The 23,302-nt window shown below is 35.8% G+C and overlaps 1 protein-coding gene across 1 annotated transcript in view; it reads left to right on the top strand.

The window, feature by feature from the left end:
• LOC122817593 (tyrosine-protein kinase JAK2-like) overlaps positions 1–23,302 on the top strand; it is an 876,396-nt gene that overhangs the window by 668,934 nt on the left and 184,160 nt on the right. Inside the window, exon 18 of the mRNA XM_044090632.1 lies at positions 412–545. Within this exon, the coding sequence (XP_043946567.1) occupies positions 412–545 (134 nt within the window). The remainder of the gene's footprint in view (positions 1–411; positions 546–23,302) is intronic.

Genomic DNA, 23,302 nt, shown 5'->3' with positions numbered 1-23,302 from the left:
ACTCATCAGAATGTGTTGACCAGGGAGACAAACCCCATCAAAAGAAACTCATGCTAATCTGGCTTCCCTACCAAAAAAAAATTGCAAATGCAATGCTGACCTTTATTCATAAAAGCCAGTTATGCATCAAAGAACAATTGGCATAGGCCAATTGTACCCCCTAACATATTGTGCCCTGTGTACCTGCCCCCTTCACACTATCCTAGCTCTACTACTGCATACAAGAAGACATGGATTTGAGATACATCAGGGCTCAGACTAAATGCCAATGTTCTTGGGTACTTCTGTTCCATCAGAGCAGTTTAAAAGCTAGTGCGCCCCAAGACAAGCTAGTTCTGCTTATCATGTCTTTCTTGGTCAAAAAAAATTGCAAATATGTAAATAACTGTCTGCACTTCTTGTCTTTCACAGATTATGAGCTGCTTTCTGACCCATCACCAAGTGACATGACTACTACTTTCTGGCATTTCATCAGTGTGTCCACACAGCGGGATCCTACACTCTTTGAGGAGCGTCACCTTAAATTCATCTCTATGCTTGGCAAGGTAAAAGAACTTTACAGGTTGGATTGCACCCTAATAGTATCTGATATACAGATATACATTTTAAGGTTGTGATGTTTCTTTAAGAGAACCAGAGCTCCTGGAACAGTACATGAATGTCAAGCTTCTTCAATGCAGTAGCTCTTTGTGCATACCTCTTCATTTACTTCTTCGTCTTCTTTCAGCTTTTCTCGGTTAGGGGTCAGCACAACGGATCACCTGTCCGCTCATGATTGACAGTAGAGTTTTTACAGTGTTGAGTTGCCAGCCCGGTGCCCAACCTAAAAACAGAAGGCACACACATGCACGCACTCACACCTAGGACCAATTGAGAGTGTCCAATCCACCTACAGCATGTCTTTGGGATGTGGGAGGAAACCGGAGCACCCGGAGGAAACCCACGCTGTCACAGGGAGGACATGCAGACTCCGCACAGAAGGCACCCCAGCCAAGGATTGAACCGGAGAACCTCTTACTGTGAGGTGACAATGCTAACCGCTGCACCACCGCGGCCGCCCATACCTCTTCATTGACTCATCTTAACAATGTACATTCTTAGTAATACTATGAAGGATTATGACTGAGTCATCAGTCATAACCAACATATCATGTGTTTGTGATATGGATGTCAGGAAATTAACCTTGGGAGGGGATGCTTAAGAGGTAAAGCTTGGAGTTCCTGTTAAGGACACATAGTAAAGGCTGTGAGCAGTGAGACCTGATCACAGTACTTTATAGTACCTGGGGCCTTATCTTATCCTTATCCTAGTACTACTATTTACATTAACAAGTGTAGCACTTTTGTCTTTTATGGCTTCCAAGTCCTTTGAGGACCAATAAAAACATTTGGCTCTGACAAACAGACAGCAGGCAGAAATGAAGTGTCTCTCCTGAAGAATGAATGAGTTTAAACAATGCTAAGACACTTCATTCTGCCATATTTTTTGTTAATACACATGGCAGAGTGAAGCATCTAACAGCTTACAAAGATGTTTTACCTTCTGTTCCTGTTCTTTGGCACTTGGCACTATCCCTTCTTTATCCCTTACATGATATATTACTTAGGGTTGTCTGACAAATGCTTTTGCTTTTCCCTTTTTAGAAAGTAATTACATGAGCCATGACATGGTGCCAAAATGTTACTATTTCTTATTTCTGAAGCTGCTTTTGGAGGTTATGTGGTGTGTTTCTGACATGCCTTACTTTTGTAGCACCACATCTTCCTATTGGCAGTTTCTACCCTAATATATCCATTGGAAATGAAAGGCCAGTAGTAAGAATGAGCAACTCTGCAGCCAAACTCTAAATTTATTCTCACCATCTTTGCATTTTCAACTGATTTTCAGTGAAACAATTTACTTTTCATAGTTTAACATCATGTGACATTTATTTCATTTTCACACTCCATTGAACCTCCATAATGCATTTTATTTGCATTTATTCAACTTGTCTGACTTCTCCGAAGCTGCAAGGAAACTTCTGTGATAACTGGATACTGTGGATTCAGCATTTTGAACTGTGTCTCACTCAGAGTAAACACATTGTAAAAAACAAAATGAAGAAGATATGTACTGGGTCACAGTTGTAGAAGACATCAGCGCTTAACACTGATTCAAGGAGTAGGGCAAGATTTCTGTTTTAAGAATAAATTTACAGCATAATGTGAACCACATACGAATATACATATGCAAGGCTTTTTTATTTTCACTAGAAAATCAAGGGGTTTAGGAGTCAACAGATGTTTTTACGTCTGATCTTAAACACAAAATACAAAACATTGAGTTTGGAGGCTTGGCGAATTCACTGGTACAGAAGTAATCAGCTAAGCAGTAAAGTATTAAGGGAAGCAGATCTGACACTGGGAAAGCTATTGATATATTTAGAGTAATATTCAGCTTAAAACAGGACTGAACAGATTGCATTGTATAAAACTATTTCTGTTTGTATAAAATAAAGGTCATAAGTGAAATAATGGATGAAACAGGGAGTATAAAACCCCTAAAGCTGTTAAAAATATTATAGATAAAACCTGTAGGCACTTCAGATGATAGAAGGGGTTATTTTTAATAGTAGTGGAACTCACAGTTATGAGGTCTTTCATTTTCAATTAGGAGGCACATCATACAATTTAAAGGGTAGCTGTGATTATGCCAAATAGGTTCATACGTTCATAGGTATTTACTAGGCTAATGACCACAAGGGCCTTTTTAAGTTTAGCCATGCATCCCAAATCTCTGACAAGTTCTGATACCCTTAATAATTGTAAGATGGGCCTGGGAGAGGAACCATTTACATGTTACCTGTTTGCATTAAAGACATAGGTGCCAAATTAGGGATGAATTTCTGGTTTCCCATCCAATTGTCTAAGTTGCACTTGAATTGGGTTAGTGAGGAACCCTGCTTCACATGGATGGGAAGCCTGTTCCATAGACAGGGTAGTCTCTGGGATGCATACCTATCTCTCCAAAAAGTCTTATTTATATCACAGGCAAGGTTTAAGTCTTTAGAACAGGTAATTCTGGTACTGTTTGTTTTGTGGGTGTTTATTCCTTTTGTTTTTTATACAAACTAGGATTTTTAAATATCTTTTTTATTGAATATTTAATTTTATATTTACTAGTATGTGTAGTCCTTCTTGGTACATCCTCATGCTCTAGGAGTAAATCAGTTAGTAAAATCTACATTTTTACAGTGAGTAAAATTGCTTTAGCCTATCATTCCTTTTTTTATCTGACACCTCCTATTCCTCTTCTTGTCCCATACTAACCCGTCTCTTCTTACTACATTTTTAGTGCCTCTGTCTGTTGCTTCTTCTTTTTGCATTGCATACTTCTTCCCTCTGTTCTTTAGAGTCTTTGATACATCGTATAGTAGATACAGGCTCTTAAAACTACTATTTAAAATCTTGTCAGTTACAGAAGTGTTTCAGAGAGTAGTAGCAACTGTAGTTGAAAGGATCAATGGAGTAAGTAACACAATTGATGACCTGCTATTCTCGAGTGCTATAAAGTAGAAAAATGATATGCATCTAATAACACTGTATAATAAATTAGGCCTCAGACTTAGCAGCTTAGCTGAGATAAATGCCAAATTTGTGTGACTACTCTGAAATACATGTGCCATACTATACTATAAATTAGGCCTCTGAATTTGAAGATTATCAGAGACAATTGACAAATGTGGGTGACTACTCTGAAATGTATGGGCCATGTATCAACTGCATGTGGGCTTCATCCAGATGCTGACAAGATTAAAGCAAATTGTTGACATTCAAAATCCTACTAAAATCTCATCTCTTTTGTATGTACATTGTACAGTAGCTTACTAGCCTTATTATAATAAAGTATGATGTAAGCGTGTTATGATCCAGCAAATAAGGAAATAATATTAAATTTACTAAACATTTAGTTACTACTGAATTTACTTTTATGCTCTATGATATGATACAGTTCAATCCTTTAAAGTAGATGGCAGCAAGGGATTGGTACAGTACTTTACAACAGGACAATGCAATCTTGAGAAATTGCCTATACAATTTTATTTAATAAATTTCTCTTTACTTATGCCAGACAGTAAATAAACTGTTGATAAATTAGCATAAGAGAGAGAAAGAGAGACAGAGAGAGAGAGAGCATGAGAGAGAGGGACAGGTACATGAGAAGCAAAAAAAAATCTACTTTGAGAAGTCTGCAAACATTCCTTTTGCTTACAAAAATGAGACGAGTAAAACTGAGAACGTTTTTTTTTTAGTTTATTTTGTACGCAACCTGACAGTGTAAGCGACTGTAATAAGGGGAATTAAACTCATGACATCTTATTATTTTCAAGCAGACATGCAAGTTTCTCACAGACAGAAATCACTTGGCTAAGTTTCTTTAGAATCTGTCATTGTATGCATCTGATTTTAAAGGCTCACCGGGCTACCAGATATACAGCAAGAAAAATGACCTCATTCTGTGATTAAAATTCTGGTATCTTGAGTAAAATGATAGGCTTAGAGACTGTCATAAACTAAATAGTAAGTATTCTATAGTTGGGAGACTGATTAGAAACCACTGAGATGCGGTGACTGTACATATTCATATATAATAGTACTGATCCTGTTCTTTTCTCTGTGATCATCATTTATGTGTCATACTACACTTGAAGTGGCTTAAACGAAGACATGAATATTAAGAGCTTATAAAAAGTATAATGCCTTCAGAATTTGCCAGACATAACTATATATATTAATACTACTGTATGTATAGGTTTATATACTTGAAATTATCCACTCTTAATTTTTTTTTGTATATTTGCTCTTCTTGTCACCTATTCTATTTGTCTTTTATACTGCATTTTTCTCATTTTTACTATTGCTCATGTCTGCATTTTGTGTTTATATGGATCTTTTTTCCCCCTGAGACCCACTATAAAGAGATTATAAAGCTCAGCTGGGATCTCTCTCTCAAAAATGGATGTAAGAAAGCAAATAAATAAACAGTAAATGCATTTAACCATAATACTTCTCACAAGTTGCCTCCAATAAATAGGCATATGTGATTAGTATCTTATCTGGTTAGATGAATTAAACAATAAAATATCTCTCAATTGTCCCTATTTTTTTCAGGACACCTTCAACATTTTCTCAAAATGTTGTTCTGTTCATGATAAAATTAGGAATTGTTTTGAGAAGTTCTAAGTTGATAGTAGCAGTATTTCAAAAGAGTCCCATCTTTGGGGCATTTTTCTAAAACTATTTTTTTTGTTTTGCAAATAATTCTGGAGGTTTAAGCTGACATTAAACCTTGTTAGTGTTTCACCTGTCATTTCTGCCATACTGTAATGTACGTTTAGGCTCTGAGTGGAAGAATACCCTGTGTGTAGCATAAATTATAAATCAAAACTCTACTGATTATCTAAAAACATACTTTATACTTGTTGCTAAAACAAATGCCAGTAGGATGTTTTCTCTATGGTTACAAAAATCTAGACCTAATATCACAGCTACTTCATAGAATAAAGGTTTTGGTTAGTTGAAACTGGAGACTGAACTCTGCATGTATCCTCACTAAAGGCTGCATAGAAAGGAAGCAAAAGTCTGCAGTTTGTTTCTTCAAAGAGAACAGCTATAAACACAACCCTCTAGTCAGACTGGATAGCAGACTGTCTTCCCTTCTTAAAATTTTGCCATGAAATCCACATTTATTTTTGGAAACCTTCATACTTCTTCCCTCTGTTCTTTAGAGTCTTTGATACATCGTATAGTAGATACAGGCTCTTAAAACTACTATTTAAAATCTTGTCAGTTACAGAAGTGTTTCAGAGAGTAGTAGCAACTGTAGTTGAAAGGATCAATGGAGTAAGTAACACAATTGATGACCTGTTATTCTCGAGTGCTATAAAGTAGAAAAATGATATGCATCTAATAACACTGTATAATAAATTAGGCCTCAGACTTAGCAGCTTAGCTGAGATAAATGCCAAATTTGTGTGACTACTCTGAAATACATGTGCCATACTATACTATAAATTAGGCCTCTGAATTTGAAGATTATCAGAGACAATTGACAAATTTGGGTGACTACTCTGAAATGTATGGGCCATGTATCAACTGCATGTGGGCTTCATCCAGATGCTGACAAGATTAAAGCAAATTGTTGACATTCAAAATCCTACTAAAATCTCATCTCTTTTGTATGTACATTGTACAGTAGCTTACTAGCCTTATTATAATAAAGTATGATGTGCGTGTTATGATCCAGCAAATAAGGAAATAATATTAAATTTACTAAACATTTAGTTACTACTGAATTTACTTTTATGCTCTATGATATGATACAGTTCAATCCTTTAAAGTAGATGGCAGCAAGGGATTGGTACAGTACTTTACAACAGGACAATGCAATCTTGAGAAATTGCCTATACAATTTTATTTAATAAATTTCTCTTTACTTATGCCAGACAGTAAATAAACTGTTGATAAATTAGCATAATAGAGAGAAAGAGAGACAGAGAGAGAGAGAGCATGAGAGAGAGGGACAGGTACATGAGAAGCAAAAAAAATCTACTTTGAGAAGTCTGCAAACATTCCTTTTGCTTACAAAAATGAGACGAGTAAAACTGAGAACGTTTTTTTTTTCAGTTTATTTTGTAAGCAACCTGACAGTGTAAGCGACTGTAATAAGGGGAATTAAACTCATGACATCTTATTATTTTCAAGCAGACATGCAAGTTTCTCACAGACAGAAATCACTTGGCTAAGTTTCTTTAGAATCTGTCATTGTATGCATCTGATTTTAAAGGCTCACCGGGCTACCAGATATACAGCAAGAAAAATGACCTCATTCTGTGATTAAAATTCTGGTATCTTGAGTAAAATGATAGGCTTAGAGACTGTCATAAACTAAATAGTAAGTATTCTATAGTTGGGAGACTGATTAGAAACCACTGAGATGCGGTGACTGTACATATTCATATATAATAGTACTGATCCTGTTCTTTTCTCTGTGATCATCATTTATGTGTCATACTACACTTGAAGTGGCTTAAACGAAGACATGAATATTAAGAGCTTATAAAAGTATAATGCCTTCAGAATTTGCCAGACATAACTATATATATTAATACTACTGTATGTATAGGTTTATATACTTGAAATTATCCACTCTTAATTTTTTTGTATATTTGCTCTTCTTGTCACCTATTCTATTTGTCTTTTATACTGCATTTTCTCATTTTTACTATTGCTCATGTCTGCATTTTGTGTTTATATGGATCTTTTTTCCCCCTGAGACCCACTATAAAGAGATTATAAAGCTCAGCTGGGATCTCTCTCTCAAAAATGGATGTAAGAAAGCAAATAAATAAACAGTAAATGCATTTAACCATAATACTTCTCACAAGTTGCCTCCAATAAATAGGCATATGTGATTAGTATCTTATCTGGTTAGATGAATTAAACAATAAAATATCTCTCAATTGTCCCTATTTTTTCAGGACACCTTCAACATTTTCTCAAAATGTTGTTCTGTTCATGATAAAATTAGCAATTGTTTTGAGAAGTTCTAAGTTGATAGTAGCAGTATTTCAAAAGAGTCCCATCTTTGGGGCATTTTTCTAAAACTATTTTTTTTGTTTTGCAAATAATTCTGGAGGTTTAAGCTGACATTAAACCTTGTTAGTGTTTCACCTGTCATTTCTGCCATACTGTAATGTACGTTTAGGCTCTGAGTGGAAGAATACCCTGTGTGTAGCATAAATTATAAATCAAAACTCTACTGATTATCTAAAAACATACTTTATACTTGTTGCTAAAACAAACGCCAGTAGGATGTTTTCTCTATGGTTACAAAAATCTAGACCTAATATCACAGCTACTTCATAGAATAAAGGTTTTGGTTAGTTGAAACTGGAGACTGAACTCTGCATGTATCCTCACTAAAGGCTGCATAGAAAGGAAGCAAAAGTCTGCAGTTTGTTTCTTCAAAGAGAACAGCTATAAACACAACCCTCTAGTCAGACTGGATAGCAGACTGTCTTCCCTTCTTAAAATTTTGCCATGAAATCCACATTTATTTTTGGAAACCTTCATACTTCTTCCCTCTGTTCTTTAGAGTCTTTGATACATCGTATAGTAGATACAGGCTCTTAAAACTACTATTTAAAATCTTGTCAGTTACAGAAGTGTTTCAGAGAGTAGTAGCAACTGTAGTTGAAAGGATCAATGGAGTAAGTAACACAATTGATGACCTGTTATTCTCGAGTGCTATAAAGTAGAAAAATGATATGCATCTAATAACACTGTATAATAAATTAGGCCTCAGACTTAGCAGCTTAGCTGAGATAAATGCCAAATTTGTGTGACTACTCTGAAATACATGTGCCATACTATACTATAAATTAGGCCTCTGAATTTGAAGATTATCAGAGACAATTGACAAATTTGGGTGACTACTCTGAAATGTATGGGCCATGTATCAACTGCATGTGGGCTTCATCCAGATGCTGACAAGATTAAAGCAAATTGTTGACATTCAAAATCCTACTAAAATCTCATCTCTTTTGTATGTACATTGTACAGTAGCTTACTAGCCTTATTATAATAAAGTATGATGTAAGCGTGTTACGATCCAGCAAATAAGGAAATAATATTAAATTTACTAAACATTTAGTTACTACTGAATTTACTTTTATGCTCTATGATATGATACAGTTCAATCCTTTAAAGTAGATGGCAGCAAGGGATTGGTACAGTACTTTACAACAGGACAATGCAATCTTGAGAAATTGCCTATACAATTTTATTTAATAAATTTCTCTTTACTTATGCCAGACAGTAAATAAACTGTTGATAAATTAGCATAATAGAGAGAAAGAGAGACAGAGAGAGAGAGAGCATGAGAGAGAGGGACAGGTACATGAGAAGCAAAAAAAATCTACTTTGAGAAGTCTGCAAACATTCCTTTTGCTTACAAAAATGAGACGAGTAAAACTGAGAACGTTTTTTTTTCAGTTTATTTTGTAAGCAACCTGACAGTGTAAGCGACTGTAATAAGGGGAATTAAACTCATGACATCTTATTATTTTCAAGCAGACATGCAAGTTTCTCACAGACAGAAATCACTTGGCTAAGTTTCTTTAGAATCTGTCATTGTATGCATCTGATTTTAAAGGCTCACCGGGCTACCAGATATACAGCAAGAAAAATGACCTCATTCTGTGATTAAAATTCTGGTATCTTGAGTAAAATGATAGGCTTAGAGACTGTCATAAACTAAATAGTAAGTATTCTATAGTTGGGAGACTGATTAGAAACCACTGAGATGCGGTGACTGTACATATTCATATATAATAGTACTGATCCTGTTCTTTTCTCTGTGATCATCATTTATGTGTCATACTACACTTGAAGTGGCTTAAACGAAGACATGAATATTAAGAGCTTATAAAAAGTATAATGCCTTCAGAATTTGCCAGACATAACTATATATATTAATACTACTGTATGTATAGGTTTATATACTTGAAATTATCCACTCTTAATTTTTTTGTATATTTGCTCTTCTTGTCACCTATTCTATTTGTCTTTTATACTGCATTTTTCTCATTTTTACTATTGCTCATGTCTGCATTTTGTGTTTATATGGATCTTTTTTCCCCCTGAGACCCACTATAAAGAGATTATAAAGCTCAGCTGGGATCTCTCTCTCAAAAATGGATGTAAGAAAGCAAATAAATAAACAGTAAATGCATTTAACCATAATACTTCTCACAAGTTGCCTCCAATAAATAGGCATATGTGATTAGTATCTTATCTGGTTAGATGAATTAAACAATAAAATATCTCTCAATTGTCCCTATTTTTTTCAGGACACCTTCAACATTTTCTCAAAATGTTGTTCTGTTCATGATAAAATTAGCAATTGTTTTGAGAAGTTCTAAGTTGATAGTAGCAGTATTTCAAAAGAGTCCCATCTTTGGGGCATTTTTCTAAAACTATTTTGTTTGTTTTGCAATAATTCTGGAGGTTTAAGCTGACATTAAACCTTGTTAGTGTTTCACCTGTCATTTCTGCCATACTGTAATGTACGTTTAGGCTCTGAGTGGAAGAATACCCTGTGTGTAGCATAAATTATAAATCAAAACTCTACTGATTATCTAAAACATACTTTATACTTGTTGCTAAAACAAATGCCAGTAGGATGTTTTCTCTATGGTTACAAAAATCTAGACCTAATATCACAGCTACTTCATAGAATAAAGGTTTTGGTTAGTTGAAACTGGAGACTGAACTCTGCATGTATCCTCACTAAAGGCTGCATAGAAAGGAAGCAAAAGTCTGCAGTTTGTTTCTTCAAAGAGAACAGCTATAAACACAACCCTCTAGTCAGACTGGATAGCAGACTGTCTTCCCTTCTTAAAATTTTGCCATGAAATCCACATTTATTTTTGGAAACCTTCATACTTCTTCCCTCTGTTCTTTAGAGTCTTTGATACATCGTATAGTAGATACAGGCTCTTAAAACTACTATTTAAAATCTTGTCAGTTACAGAAGTGTTTCAGAGAGTAGTAGCAACTGTAGTTGAAAGGATCAATGGAGTAAGTAACACAATTGATGACCTGTTATTCTCGAGTGCTATAAAGTAGAAAAATGATATGCATCTAATAACACTGTATAATAAATTAGGCCTCAGACTTAGCAGCTTAGCTGAGATAAATGCCAAATTTGTGTGACTACTCTGAAATACATGTGCCATACTATACTATAAATTAGGCCTCTGAATTTGAAGATTATCAGAGACAATTGACAAATTTGGGTGACTACTCTGAAATGTATGGGCCATGTATCAACTGCATGTGGGCTTCATCCAGATGCTGACAAGATTAAAGCAAATTGTTGACATTCAAAATCCTACTAAAATCTCATCTCTTTGTATGTACATTGTACAGTAGCTTACTAGCCTTATTATAATAAAGTATGATGTAAGCGTGTTATGATCCAGCAAATAAGGAAATAATATTAAATTTACTAAACATTTAGTTACTACTGAATTTACTTTTATGCTCTATGATATGATACAGTTCAATCCTTTAAAGTAGATGGCAGCAAGGGATTGGTACAGTACTTTACAACAGGACAATGCAATCTTGAGAAATTGCCTATACAATTTTATTTAATAAATTTCTCTTTACTTATGCCAGACAGTAAATAAACTGTTGATAAATTAGCATAATAGAGAGAAAGAGAGACAGAGAGAGAGAGAGCATGAGAGAGAGGGACAGGTACATGAGAAGCAAAAAAAATCTACTTTGAGAAGTCTGCAAACATTCCTTTTGCTTACAAAATGAGACGAGTAAAACTGAGAACGTTTTTTTCAGTTTATTTTGTAAGCAACCTGACAGTGTAAGCGACTGTAATAAGGGGAATTAAACTCATGACATCTTATTATTTTCAAGCAGACATGCAAGTTTCTCACAGACAGAAATCACTTGGCTAAGTTTCTTTAGAATCTGTCATTGTATGCATCTGATTTTAAAGGCTCACCGGGCTACCAGATATACAGCAAGAAAAATGACCTCATTCTGTGATTAAAATTCTGGTATCTTGAGTAAAATGATAGGCTTAGAGACTGTCATAAACTAAATAGTAAGTATTCTATAGTTGGGAGACTGATTAGAAACCACTGAGATGCGGTGACTGTACATATTCATATATAATAGTACTGATCCTGTTCTTTTCTCTGTGATCATCATTTATGTGTCATACTACACTTGAAGTGGCTTAAACGAAGACATGAATATTAAGAGCTTATAAAAGTATAATGCCTTCAGAATTTGCCAGACATAACTATATATATTAATACTACTGTATGTATAGGTTTATATACTTGAAATTATCCACTCTTAATTTTTTTGTATATTTGCTCTTCTTGTCACCTATTCTATTTGTCTTTTATACTGCATTTTTCTCATTTTTACTATTGCTCATGTCTGCATTTTGTGTTTATATGGATCTTTTTTCCCCCTGAGACCCACTATAAAGAGATTATAAAGCTCAGCTGGGATCTCTCTCAAAAATGGATGTAAGAAAGCAAATAAATAAACAGTAAATGCATTTAACCATAATACTTCTCACAAGTTGCCTCCAATAAATAGGCATATGTGATTAGTATCTTATCTGGTTAGATGAATTAAACAATAAAATATCTCTCAATTGTCCCTATTTTTTTCAGGACACCTTCAACATTTTCTCAAAATGTTGTTCTGTTCATGATAAAATTAGCAATTGTTTTGAGAAGTTCTAAGTTGATAGTAGCAGTATTTCAAAAGAGTCCCATCTTTGGGGCATTTTTCTAAAACTATTTTTTTTGTTTTGCAAATAATTCTGGAGGTTTAAGCTGACATTAAACCTTGTTAGTGTTTCACCTGTCATTTCTGCCATACTGTAATGTACGTTTAGGCTCTGAGTGGAAGAATACCCTGTGTGTAGCATAAATTATAAATCAAAACTCTACTGATTATCTAAAACATACTTTATACTTGTTGCTAAAACAAGCGGCAGTAGGATGTTTTCGCTATGGTTACAAAAATCTAGACCTAATATCACAGCTACTTCATAGAATAAAGGTTTTGGTTAGTTGAAACTGGAGACTGAACTCTGCATGTATCCTCACTAAAGGCTGCATAGAAAGGAAGCAAAGTCTGCAGTTTGTTTCTTCAAAGAGAACAGCTATAAACACAACCCTCTAGTCAGACTGGATAGCAGACTGTCTTCCCTTCTTAAAATTTTGCCATGAAATCCACATTTATTTTTGGAAACCTTCATACTTCTTCCCTCTGTTCTTTAGAGTCTTTGATACATCGTATAGTAGATACAGGCTCTTAAAACTACTATTTAAAAATCTTGTCAGTTACAGAAGTGTTTCAGAGAGTAGTAGCAACTGTAGTTGAAAGGATCAATGGAGTAAGTAACACAATTGATGACCTGTTATTCTCGAGTGCTATAAAGTAGAAAATGATATGCATCTAATAACACTGTATAATAAATTAGGCCTCAGACTTAGCAGCTTAGCTGAGATAAATGCCAAATTTGTGTGACTACTCTGAAATACATGTGCCATACTATACTATAAATTAGGCCTCTGAATTTGAAGATTATCAGAGACAATTGACAAATTTGGGTGACTACTCTGAAATGTATGGGCCATGTATCAACTGCATGTGGGCTTCATCCAGATGCTGACAAGATTAAAGCAAATTGTTGACATTCAAAATCCTACTAAAATCTCATCTCTTTGTATGTACATTGTACAGTAGCTTACTAGCCTTATTATAATAAAGTATGATGTAAGCGTGTTACGATCCAGCAAATAAGGAAATAATATTAAATTTACTAAACATTTAGTTACTACTGAATTTACTTTTATGCTCTATGATATGATACAGTTCAATCCTTTAAAGTAGATGGCAGCAAGGGATTGGTACAGTACTTTACAACAGGACAATGCAATCTTGAGAAATTGCCTATACAATTTTATTTAATAAATTTCTCTTTACTTATGCCAGACAGTAAATAAACTGTTGATAAATTAGCATAATAGAGAGAAAGAGAGACAGAGAGAGAGAGCATGAGAGAGAGGGACAGGTACATGAGAAGCAAAAAAAATCTACTTTGAGAAGTCTGCAAACATTCCTTTTGCTTACAAAAATGAGACGAGTAAAACTGAGAACGTTTTTTTTTTAGTTTATTTTGTACGCAACCTGACAGTGTAAGCGACTGTAATAAGGGGAATTAAACTCATGACATCTTATTATTTTCAAGCAGACATGCAAGTTTCTCACAGACAGAAATCACTTGGCTAAGTTTCTTTAGAATCTGTCATTGTATGCATCTGATTTTAAAGGCTCACCGGGCTACCAGATATACAGCAAGAAAAATTACCTCATTCTGTGATTAAAATTCTGGTATCTTGAGTAAAATGATAGGCTTAGAGACTGTCATAAACTAAATAGTAAGTATTCTATAGTTGGGAGACTGATTAGAAACCACTGAGATGCGGTGACTGTACATATTCATATATAATAGTACTGATCCTGTTCTTTTCTCTGTGATCATCATTTATGTGTCATACTACACTTGAAGTGGCTTAAACGAAGACATGAATATTAAGAGCTTATAAAAGTATAATGCCTTCAGGATTTGCCAGACATAACTATATATATAAATACTACTGTATGTATAGGTTTATAAAATTGAAATTATCCTCTCTTAATTTTTTGTATATTTGCTCTTCTTGTCACCTATTCTATTTGTCTTTTATACTGCATTTTTCTCATTTTTACTATTGCTCATGTCTGCATTTTGTGTTTATATGGATCTTTTTTCCCCCTGAGACCCACTATAAAGAGATTATAAAGCTCAGCTGGGATCTCTCTCTCAAAAATGGATGTAAGAAAGCAAATAAATAAACAGTAAATGCATTTAACCATAATACTTCTCACAAGTTGCCTCCAATAAATAGGCATATGTGATTAGTATCTTATCTGGTTAGATGAATTAAACAATAAAATATCTCTCAATTGTCCCTATTTTTTTCAGGACACCTTCAACATTTTCTCAAAATGTTGTTCTGTTCATGATAAAATTAGCAATTGTTTTGAGAAGTTCTAAGTTGATAGTAGCAGTATTTCAAAAGAGTCCCATCTTTGGGGCATTTTTCTAAAACTATTTTTTTTGTTTTGCAAATAATTCTGGAGGTTTAAGCTGACATTAAACCTTGTTAGTGTTTCACCTGTCATTTCTGCCATACTGTAATGCTTAGGCTCTGAGTGGAAGAATACCCTGTGTGTAGCATAAATTATAAATCAAAACTCTACTGATTATCTAAAAACATACTTTATACTTGTTGCTAAAACAAACGCCAGTAGGATGTTTTCTCTATGGTTACAAAAATCTAGACCTAATATCACAGCTACTTCATAGAATAAAGGTTTTGGTTAGTTGAAACTGGAGACTGAACTCTGCATGCATCCTCACTAAAGGCTGCATAGAAAGGAAGCAAAAGTCTGCAGTTTGTTTCTTCAAAGAGAACAGCTATAAACACAACCCTCTAGTCAGACTGGATAGCAGACTGTCTTCCCTTCTTAAAATTTTGCCATGAAATCCACATTTATTTTTGGAAACCTTCTAATGTCCAAGATCCTACTATGTAGTAACTGAGCCATTCCAACAACTCACCACACTTTCAGTAGAGAAAAGCACCCTCACATCAGACCTAAACCTTCCTTAATTATTACCTTTGCTCCCCCTTTCCCCATGTTCCTTATCCTTTGACTGACACTAATCAGTTATAACCTTTACCACTGTGTGTAACCAAATCCCCATATTTTACTTCAGAAATTCTAAATAAACTCAGTTGTTGCCACCCCATCCTCATAACCACAGCTATATTTCTTACCACTGTAAAGTTGCTTCCCTCCAGCAATGGATACAATATTGAATGTGGAGCCTTTCCAGAAAACTGCACAGTGAGAATAAAATCTCTGCATTCCTCAAGTGCAGATCCCTTACATTAAATTGCAGTACACTACTCACTGTATCAATGACTCAGTCATGTCTTTGTTTATTTATGTATTTTTCTGAATAAGTTTAATGATCCAAGAGACCATTTCTAGCCATGATCTAGGACAAAAGTATTTACAAAATGCAAAGCCACAGCTATATGTCAGGATACTATGGTGCTGAACTGAAATTGGCAACCTGGCCTGAGTGCTTTGATACATTTGTGTAATGCTGTTTAGTTTAATTGTTGATATACTATATAGCTTTAAAGTTAATTTTTTTCAGTGACACACTGTCCTTGGAACATTCTGTGCATCCGCTGGTCAATGTTCAGACTGACTTGTGTGAAAATGGAGGAGAAAGTTGAGATTATTTTTAGAAACATGGATACTATTAGTCAAGAATTTGGGGCCTTGAGACAGAAAGTTGCAACAGTGAGAAGGGATGGAGAACAAAGGATATGATGATGAATGTGATGGAATCTTTTCCTGCAATTCAGAAGGAGTAACTGGGAAGCCTCAAAAACAGGTAGATTTAGAAAGCTTCCTATAATAAACAGGAAGATTCCGAGACTAGAACAAAAAAGAGAGAATGTGAGTATTATTTGTTTACTGGAAGGGGTGGAGGGATAAATCCAGTAAAGTTCTTTCTAAACTGGATGAAGGACTTGCGGAACAGACCATCAGATTTAGATCTGCAGGCTGACCTTTCAATTAGAATTTGAAAGATGGATAGGTTTTGAGCAAAAACTGAGACGATTAAGAGTAAAGCTGTATAATTTTTGAACAGAATATTGGTTCATAGGTTCATAGGTTCATAGGTTCATACTAGGCTATCTACCCCAGGGCTTTTATAAGCCTAGCCAGAGTGTGTTTGGCTTTCGCCACCCATTTTAAATTAATTTTGCTATGCCCTTTTTTGAGGTTAGTATACTGTGCCTCTGTCTAACAGTGACACAGAAGTGATACCTGGGGTAAACCTACGATCTCCCATCCACTCATCAAGATTCCTCTTGAAGAGAGTCAGTGAGGGACTCTGCCTAACCTGGACTGGGACTTTATTCCAGAGTGAAGGGAGCCTCTGGGTTATAAATCTGTCCCTCCAGCATGTCCTATTTATTTCAGTGCTGAGGTTCAAGTCTCTCGAGCGCGTAGTGCGTAGCTCGATGGTTACTTAAGCAAGCCAGTTAGCAGAGTAGCCTGATAGTTGCTGGATGAAGAGGGTGAATATTTGAAGAATACTCCTGGATGGTTTACCAGTCAAGGAAGGAGTTTGAGGCTGCTATATGTCATAGACTGGGAAGTGATGAAACTGGTCTATTCAACTGCCTCATAAGCTGCAGGGTGGGATAATTTCATATACTCCACAAATGTGAAATGTGAAGGAACACTGAATAAATGTTTTAAGATACAAATAGAAGGAGTCAAGGGAAGTATAAGATCCAAAATATTATCTACTAATTTAAGTACTAACCCCTATGTACTGCTTATTGTAGCATACCCCAGCATATATGGAACTCATTGGCTTTCTCTCTTCAGGGCCTTCTGAATAAGCTAGCACTTAAAAATAATAAGAATATATATATATATATATATATATATATATATATATATATATATATATATATATAAATAGGTCTACCTCAAAGGATTGAAATTTCAGAGCATTGAACCTCTGATCATAGAAGACCAGAGGATCAAAGTTCTGAATTACTGAACCTAAGGAAAAAAATGTAAAAGTGAAAACTTTGTATTTCATGTTTTTGCAGAGGAGCAAGCCCCCTGCACCCCCACATCCCCTGATACCTAAATATACCAACTCCAAGATCACACTACAGTGAAGAGAATGGTAAAGTTCCCGTTCTGAACTGTACAGCGATCTCCATTCACAAGATTCAATATTTCAAAACATCGATCATCTGGTTTTCACAGATCAGTGATTCAATGTTCTGAAATTTCTATCCTTTGAAGGGGACCCATATATGTATACATATATATATATATATATATATATATATATATATATATATATATATATATATATATATATGGTTTACCTTCAAAAGATCACAATCCACATCGTTGAAGCTGAAAACGGCGAGACCAAAACATTACAAGTGCAGAATCATGAACTCCTGCAACATTGTCTTTCCTCTCCAGGAAAGTAACCACTTGGCCACCAACGAAAAAAACAAAAAGGGCAGGAAATCACACCCATTGAAGTGGGGGGGCTTCACTCTACACAACCCCCCATACTTAAATATACCAAATCCAAGATCGCACTACAGCTGAGAAAGGTCAAAGTTCACCATGGTGGCCAAGTGGTTACTTTCCCGGAGAGGAAAGATGATATTCTGGGAGTTCGTGATTCTACACTTACGACGTTTTGGTCTAGCCATTTTCAGCTTTGATGATGTGGGCTGCAATGTTTTAAACGGGAACTCTCTCTATATATAAATATATATATATATATATATATATATATATATATATATATATATATATATATATATATATATATATATCTACACACACACACACACACACACACACACACGCACACACACACACACACATAATTATCTAAGTAACTATTATTACAATTTATTAGAGTTTACAAAGAAATGTGCAAAATTACTGAAGTTACAGAGCAGACAATTACTACTGAGCAAATGAAAATTGGTGACTCAATATATACTGCCTAAAATAGTGAAAAAAAACAAAAAAATATGCTAACTTACTACATAATGCTTCTAAACTGAAAAACATATGTAGTAAAAGATACTACATAAAGCTTTAAGGTAAATGTAAGCAGTTATATACTATAAATCATTTGCAATGGCAAAAGAGATCAGCTCAGAAGCATAGGAGAGATGGATGTTAGTTATAGTGCCTGAAGTAACTAGAGGTAGCAGAAGAAACAAGGTCATTATGAAGATATGTTCTTGTCAGTAATAGTCCTGAAGGAGTTTTAGGCTCTAAGAGGAAACTTAGGAAAGGAATATTTTCATAACAAGTCTGAAAAGTGGATGGCTGAGGCGCTAAAACTGAATACAGTTTTATACCGTGGTCTTTTGCTCTTTTTGGTGGTATTTTTTCTTCTTTTTTGTTGTTTCTAAGTCTGAAAAGTGTGTCATAAGGGTGATATCCCCTTAATTTGAAAAACTTAAACTGAACAGGTAAGAATTACACCTCAATTTATTAGATAATGGTGGGGAATAAGAATGCTATTAAAAGCCTTTAAAAAGATTTTAGGAGTGCTGTTACCAGCTCAGTTACTGTGAGTCAGTTTGTTTTTAGGTGAGAGTCCATGATGCTCATAGGCCTTAGATAATGAATTTGAATGGGGTTTATGTGAGATTATCGAGTTTTTTGAATCTTGAACTTCATTTGGTTAAGATAATATGCTCAAGTTTCTGAAAACTTTATTTTTATTTTTATTTATTTATTTAAATTTGTTGACCGGGAGTGTCCGACTGGACGTGGGTCCATTTTCCACGGAGGCCCGGGGAGAAAAGCGCCACAGTAAAATAAACAGACAGTAGCTACATTGGATTACATAGTGATTAACAATTTAACATAGAAATTACTTACAACATATTTACAGATGAAGAACATAGTACATCATTAGACAACTAGAATCTTTATCTGTGAAGTACATAACAGGCTTTAACAAATGTAACAATGAGAAGTTCCTGCTGTATAATAAGTACTAGGCTTATGAGCATCTGAGCTTGCTATCATCAAGGTAGTTAGTGGAGGTGAAAGAAAGTTAGTAGTTGGATGGGGTGGATGATATTAGAGTGGGAGTTGCAAGGGCATAGCCAGCATGTTTTTAGGTGCGCTTTTAATAAAGTTTTGAAGTTGGTGCATGATGGTACGGAGGTAATTGTGGGTGGGAGTGAGTTCCATAATTTGGGTATGGTGCAAGAGAATAGTGCTTTACCAGCAGAGTTATTGGCTTTAGTGATCTGCAAGTGATTTTTGTTGCTGGATCTTAGTGGTCTGGTGGTGCGATAGGGTTGGAGTAGATTCTGGAGGGATGGGACATTTAGTGGATGGTTTACTAGTTTGTGGGTGAGTGAGAGTTGATACCACTGAAGGAGGTGAGGGAGTTCAAGCCAGCCCAGTTCAGCAAGTGAGAGACAGTGGTGACTACGGTAGGATGCCCCTGTGGCGAATTTTGCGATTTTGTTGTAGCAGGTCTCTAGCTTGTTTAGATCACATTGCCTTAGGTTGGTATATACAGGAGAGGCATAAAGTAGGGTGGAGATAAGGTGGGAATTTGCTATTGAAATCTTTGCTGCTTTGGTGAGAAATTGTTTATTTCTGTATAATGCTCCTAGTTTTTTGTGGACTTTTTATGGTCATGGATATGTGAATGTCAAATTTTAGTTTATTGTCTATTTCCACTCCTAGCAATTTGGTGTGTTCAGTTGGGTATATAGTGGTGTTGTCTTTTGCTGTGATGTTAAAGTGAGAGTTGTTTTGAGTATGTTTGGTGGGTTGGAAGATGAGTAGTTTAGTTTTGTTTGGGTTGAGTATTAATTGGGCATCGGATAACCATGTTTCAACAGAGGAAAAGTCATCCTGTGTGACTTTTGCAGTTTGGGTAGGGACTGGGCTGAGCAGATGATGGTAGAGTCATCTGCGTATTGGATGAGTGTGCCATGTTTGGTGGCAGAGGCTAGATTATTGGTGTAAAGAAAAGTAGGGGTCCAAGGATGGATCCTTGGGGACCCCTATGGAGACAGGTAGTTGGGGAGATATGTCATTCTGCCATACAACGGATTGTTGGCGGTCAGACAGGTAACTCTGAAACCAGTTGGTGACTGATTGTGAGAAGGATAGGTTATTGAGGACAGAGATACGTTGTTTGTGTGGGACCATGTCAAATGCTTTAGATAGGTCTAGGAAAGTAGCAGATGAGAGATAGCCATTGTTTTTATGCTGAAGGATAGTGTTTGTAAAGGAGAGTAAGGCAGTGGTGGTGCTATGGTTTGGTCGGAAACCATGCTGAGTACTGGAAAGGAGGTTGTTAGTAAGGAGGTAGTGTGAGACCTGAGAGTGTATGCATCTCTCTAGTATTTTGGAGAGTGGAGAGAGAATAGCTATGGGGCGGTAATTGGTTAGTTCTGCAGAGGGTCCGCCTTTGTGGAGGGGAATTATATGTGAGACTTTCCACAATGTGGGAACCTAACTTTCTGACAGAGATCGGTTAATCAAGATGGATACTGGGTAGGCCAGAGAATCAGCTGCGATTTGTAGGTATTCACTTGGGAGGTTGTCTGCTGCTAATTTGATGGGTTTAAGTTTAGTTAAGAGTTTTTTTATGTTGGAGGTAGGTACAGGAGAAAAAGAGAAGGCAGTGGGGAGATTAGTAGTTGAAGGTGTGGGTTGGAGGGGGGGTTGTGTTGTTTAGCTAGTGATAGTATGGTTTGGGTGAAGTGTGTGTTGAATGAGGTAGCAATATTTTCTGAGGAGTGAGGGATGTTAGGAGGAGGGGTACTGACTTTACCTGGGTGAGGGATGGAGTTTATGGAGGACCAGAATTGTTTGGGGCTGTGTTGTGAGGAGTCTAGGGCAGATTGGTAGTATTGGAATTTGTCCCATTTTATTAGCTTTTTGACTCTATTGCGTAGTTCTAGGAATTTCTGTCTAGCTGCAGGGGTTTTGGTTTTGCGCCAGTGCTCCCAGGCTTTATCCCTGTTTTTCATTTCTGACTTAGTGGTTTTCTGTAGCCATGGGGAGGGTTGTGCTTTGGTTCTAGAAAATCTTATGGGGGCATGGTAATTAAGGATGTTCAGGAAGGTAGTATTAAAAGATTCAACTGCGTCATCTAGACTGAGGTACTTTAGAGCATGCCAGTTACATTTTTTGAGGGATGAGATGAATGTGAGTGGGTTAAAGTTTATGTTTTTACGTATTTGACGATAGATGACAGGTTTAGCTTGGTACAGGTATTTTTTGAGTAGGAATGTTGGGGAGTGATCATTGAGGCTATCTGATAAGCAGCCTGTTATATATGACTGGGGGTTCTTACTGACTAGTATCCAATCCAGGGTAGAGTGCTTGCTGGAGTTTTTATTTATCCTTGTTGGTGACTGGACTAGTTGGGTGAAGCCATGAAGGTGTACATGATGGGTTGGATTGTTGCCAGAACAGGATTGCCAGTCAATATTGTAATCACCTAAGATGATAGTTTCTTGGGGGAGATGGTGGGTAGACCAGCTGAGAAGGTTTTCTAGTGGAGGGATGTTTTGGCCAGGTGGGAAGTAGCATCCAATTATGTTGACGGTTTTGTTTCGGTTAATTTTGAGGTTGGTATATATTATTTCTTTATTGCCTATTTATGGAGCTGATGATTTTAAGATCTGGATGTTTAGATGTTGTTTAAATATTATAGCTACACCACCTCCTTTTTTGTTTAGCTGGTCTACTCTTAGTATGCCGTAACCTGTAGGGAGTATTTGCTCACTGGTAATGTGAGGTTTTAGCCAGGTTTCTGTCAGGACGACTATATCTGGGGAGTATAAGTCTATGGTGGCATGGAGTTCATGGACTTTGTTGGATATACTTCTAGAGGTAGCAGAAGAAACAAGGTTGAATGAAACAAAACAACAAAATATACATTTTTGCAGGGAAGCAAGCTCCCTCTGTATCCCCACATCTCTGAAAATTATATATACCAACTCTGAGATCAAACTACATTGGGGAAAATAGCAACATCCCAATCCCCACTGCATGACAATCTCCATACAAATGCTTCACATTTTCAGAAAGTCAAACATATGGTCTTGACCATATGAAGTCCAAGTTTCCAAAAACTCAATAATCTGACATAAATCCATTAAATGACAGAAATTATGTAGGACAGATTGCAGTAAATCTGTGTTGTGAGAGTAGCAGAAAGTCAGTGGTGATAGGCCGTACTCTAACTTGGGATGTAGGATATGCTTTCCTTCAATATGTTTACTAATCATTTCTGTTACTCTATCAGTGGATGGGCAGACAGTTTCACACTTCCTGAGGATATCTCAAAAAGGAAAAGATATTTTTTTTCTTTTCATTTTTTTTCAAAATAAAATTTTGTATCTCACCCACGGTGGTGGTGCTGCGGTAGCATTGTCGCCTCACAGTAAGATGCTGTCTGGTTCAATTCTCAGCTAGAGTGTCTTCTGCGTGGAGACATGCATGAATGGTCGTACCTTCGTTGAAGGTTGTGCGTCAGGGCTGGTAATTCGGCATGTAAAAATCAACTATCAATCATTAGCAGACCGGAGTTCCACTGTGGCGACCCCTAATCAGGAAAAGCCGAAAGACACAAACAAACAAACAAACTAAAGGAGAACGTATAACATGAAAGACAAGAGACAGAGAAAGAGAGAGAGATACAAAGAGAACATATTTAGCTTCACATCAGATATTTATGGTAGCTTAAAAACTGCAGGTCATATTGGTTTTAAAACTCGGCATATATTATTCTATGATTCAGAACAAGTTGGACATATATCAACAGGTTTTGGAACCCTTGCTGTATATACAGTTGCTTTCCTTCAAATTAAATTAAAAAAAAGAAAAAAAAAGACAGATTAGTGGTAATGCCTGATAGAATCCAACAACACATATGTCATACAGTTGATATTACTTATTCATAAATAAAATTACTAACTTCAGCCATTACAGTGAGTCATCAGGCATGACTTAGAAATCATCC

The sequence above is a fragment of the Protopterus annectens genome, chromosome 13.part0, assembly GCF_019279795.1.
Source record: "Protopterus annectens isolate FY-2018-M chromosome 13.part0, PAN1.0, whole genome shotgun sequence".
Classification (NCBI taxonomy): Eukaryota; Metazoa; Chordata; order Ceratodontiformes; family Protopteridae; genus Protopterus; species Protopterus annectens.
Note: the sequence above shows the minus strand (reverse complement) of the source record. Positions and strands in the feature narration are given on the sequence as shown.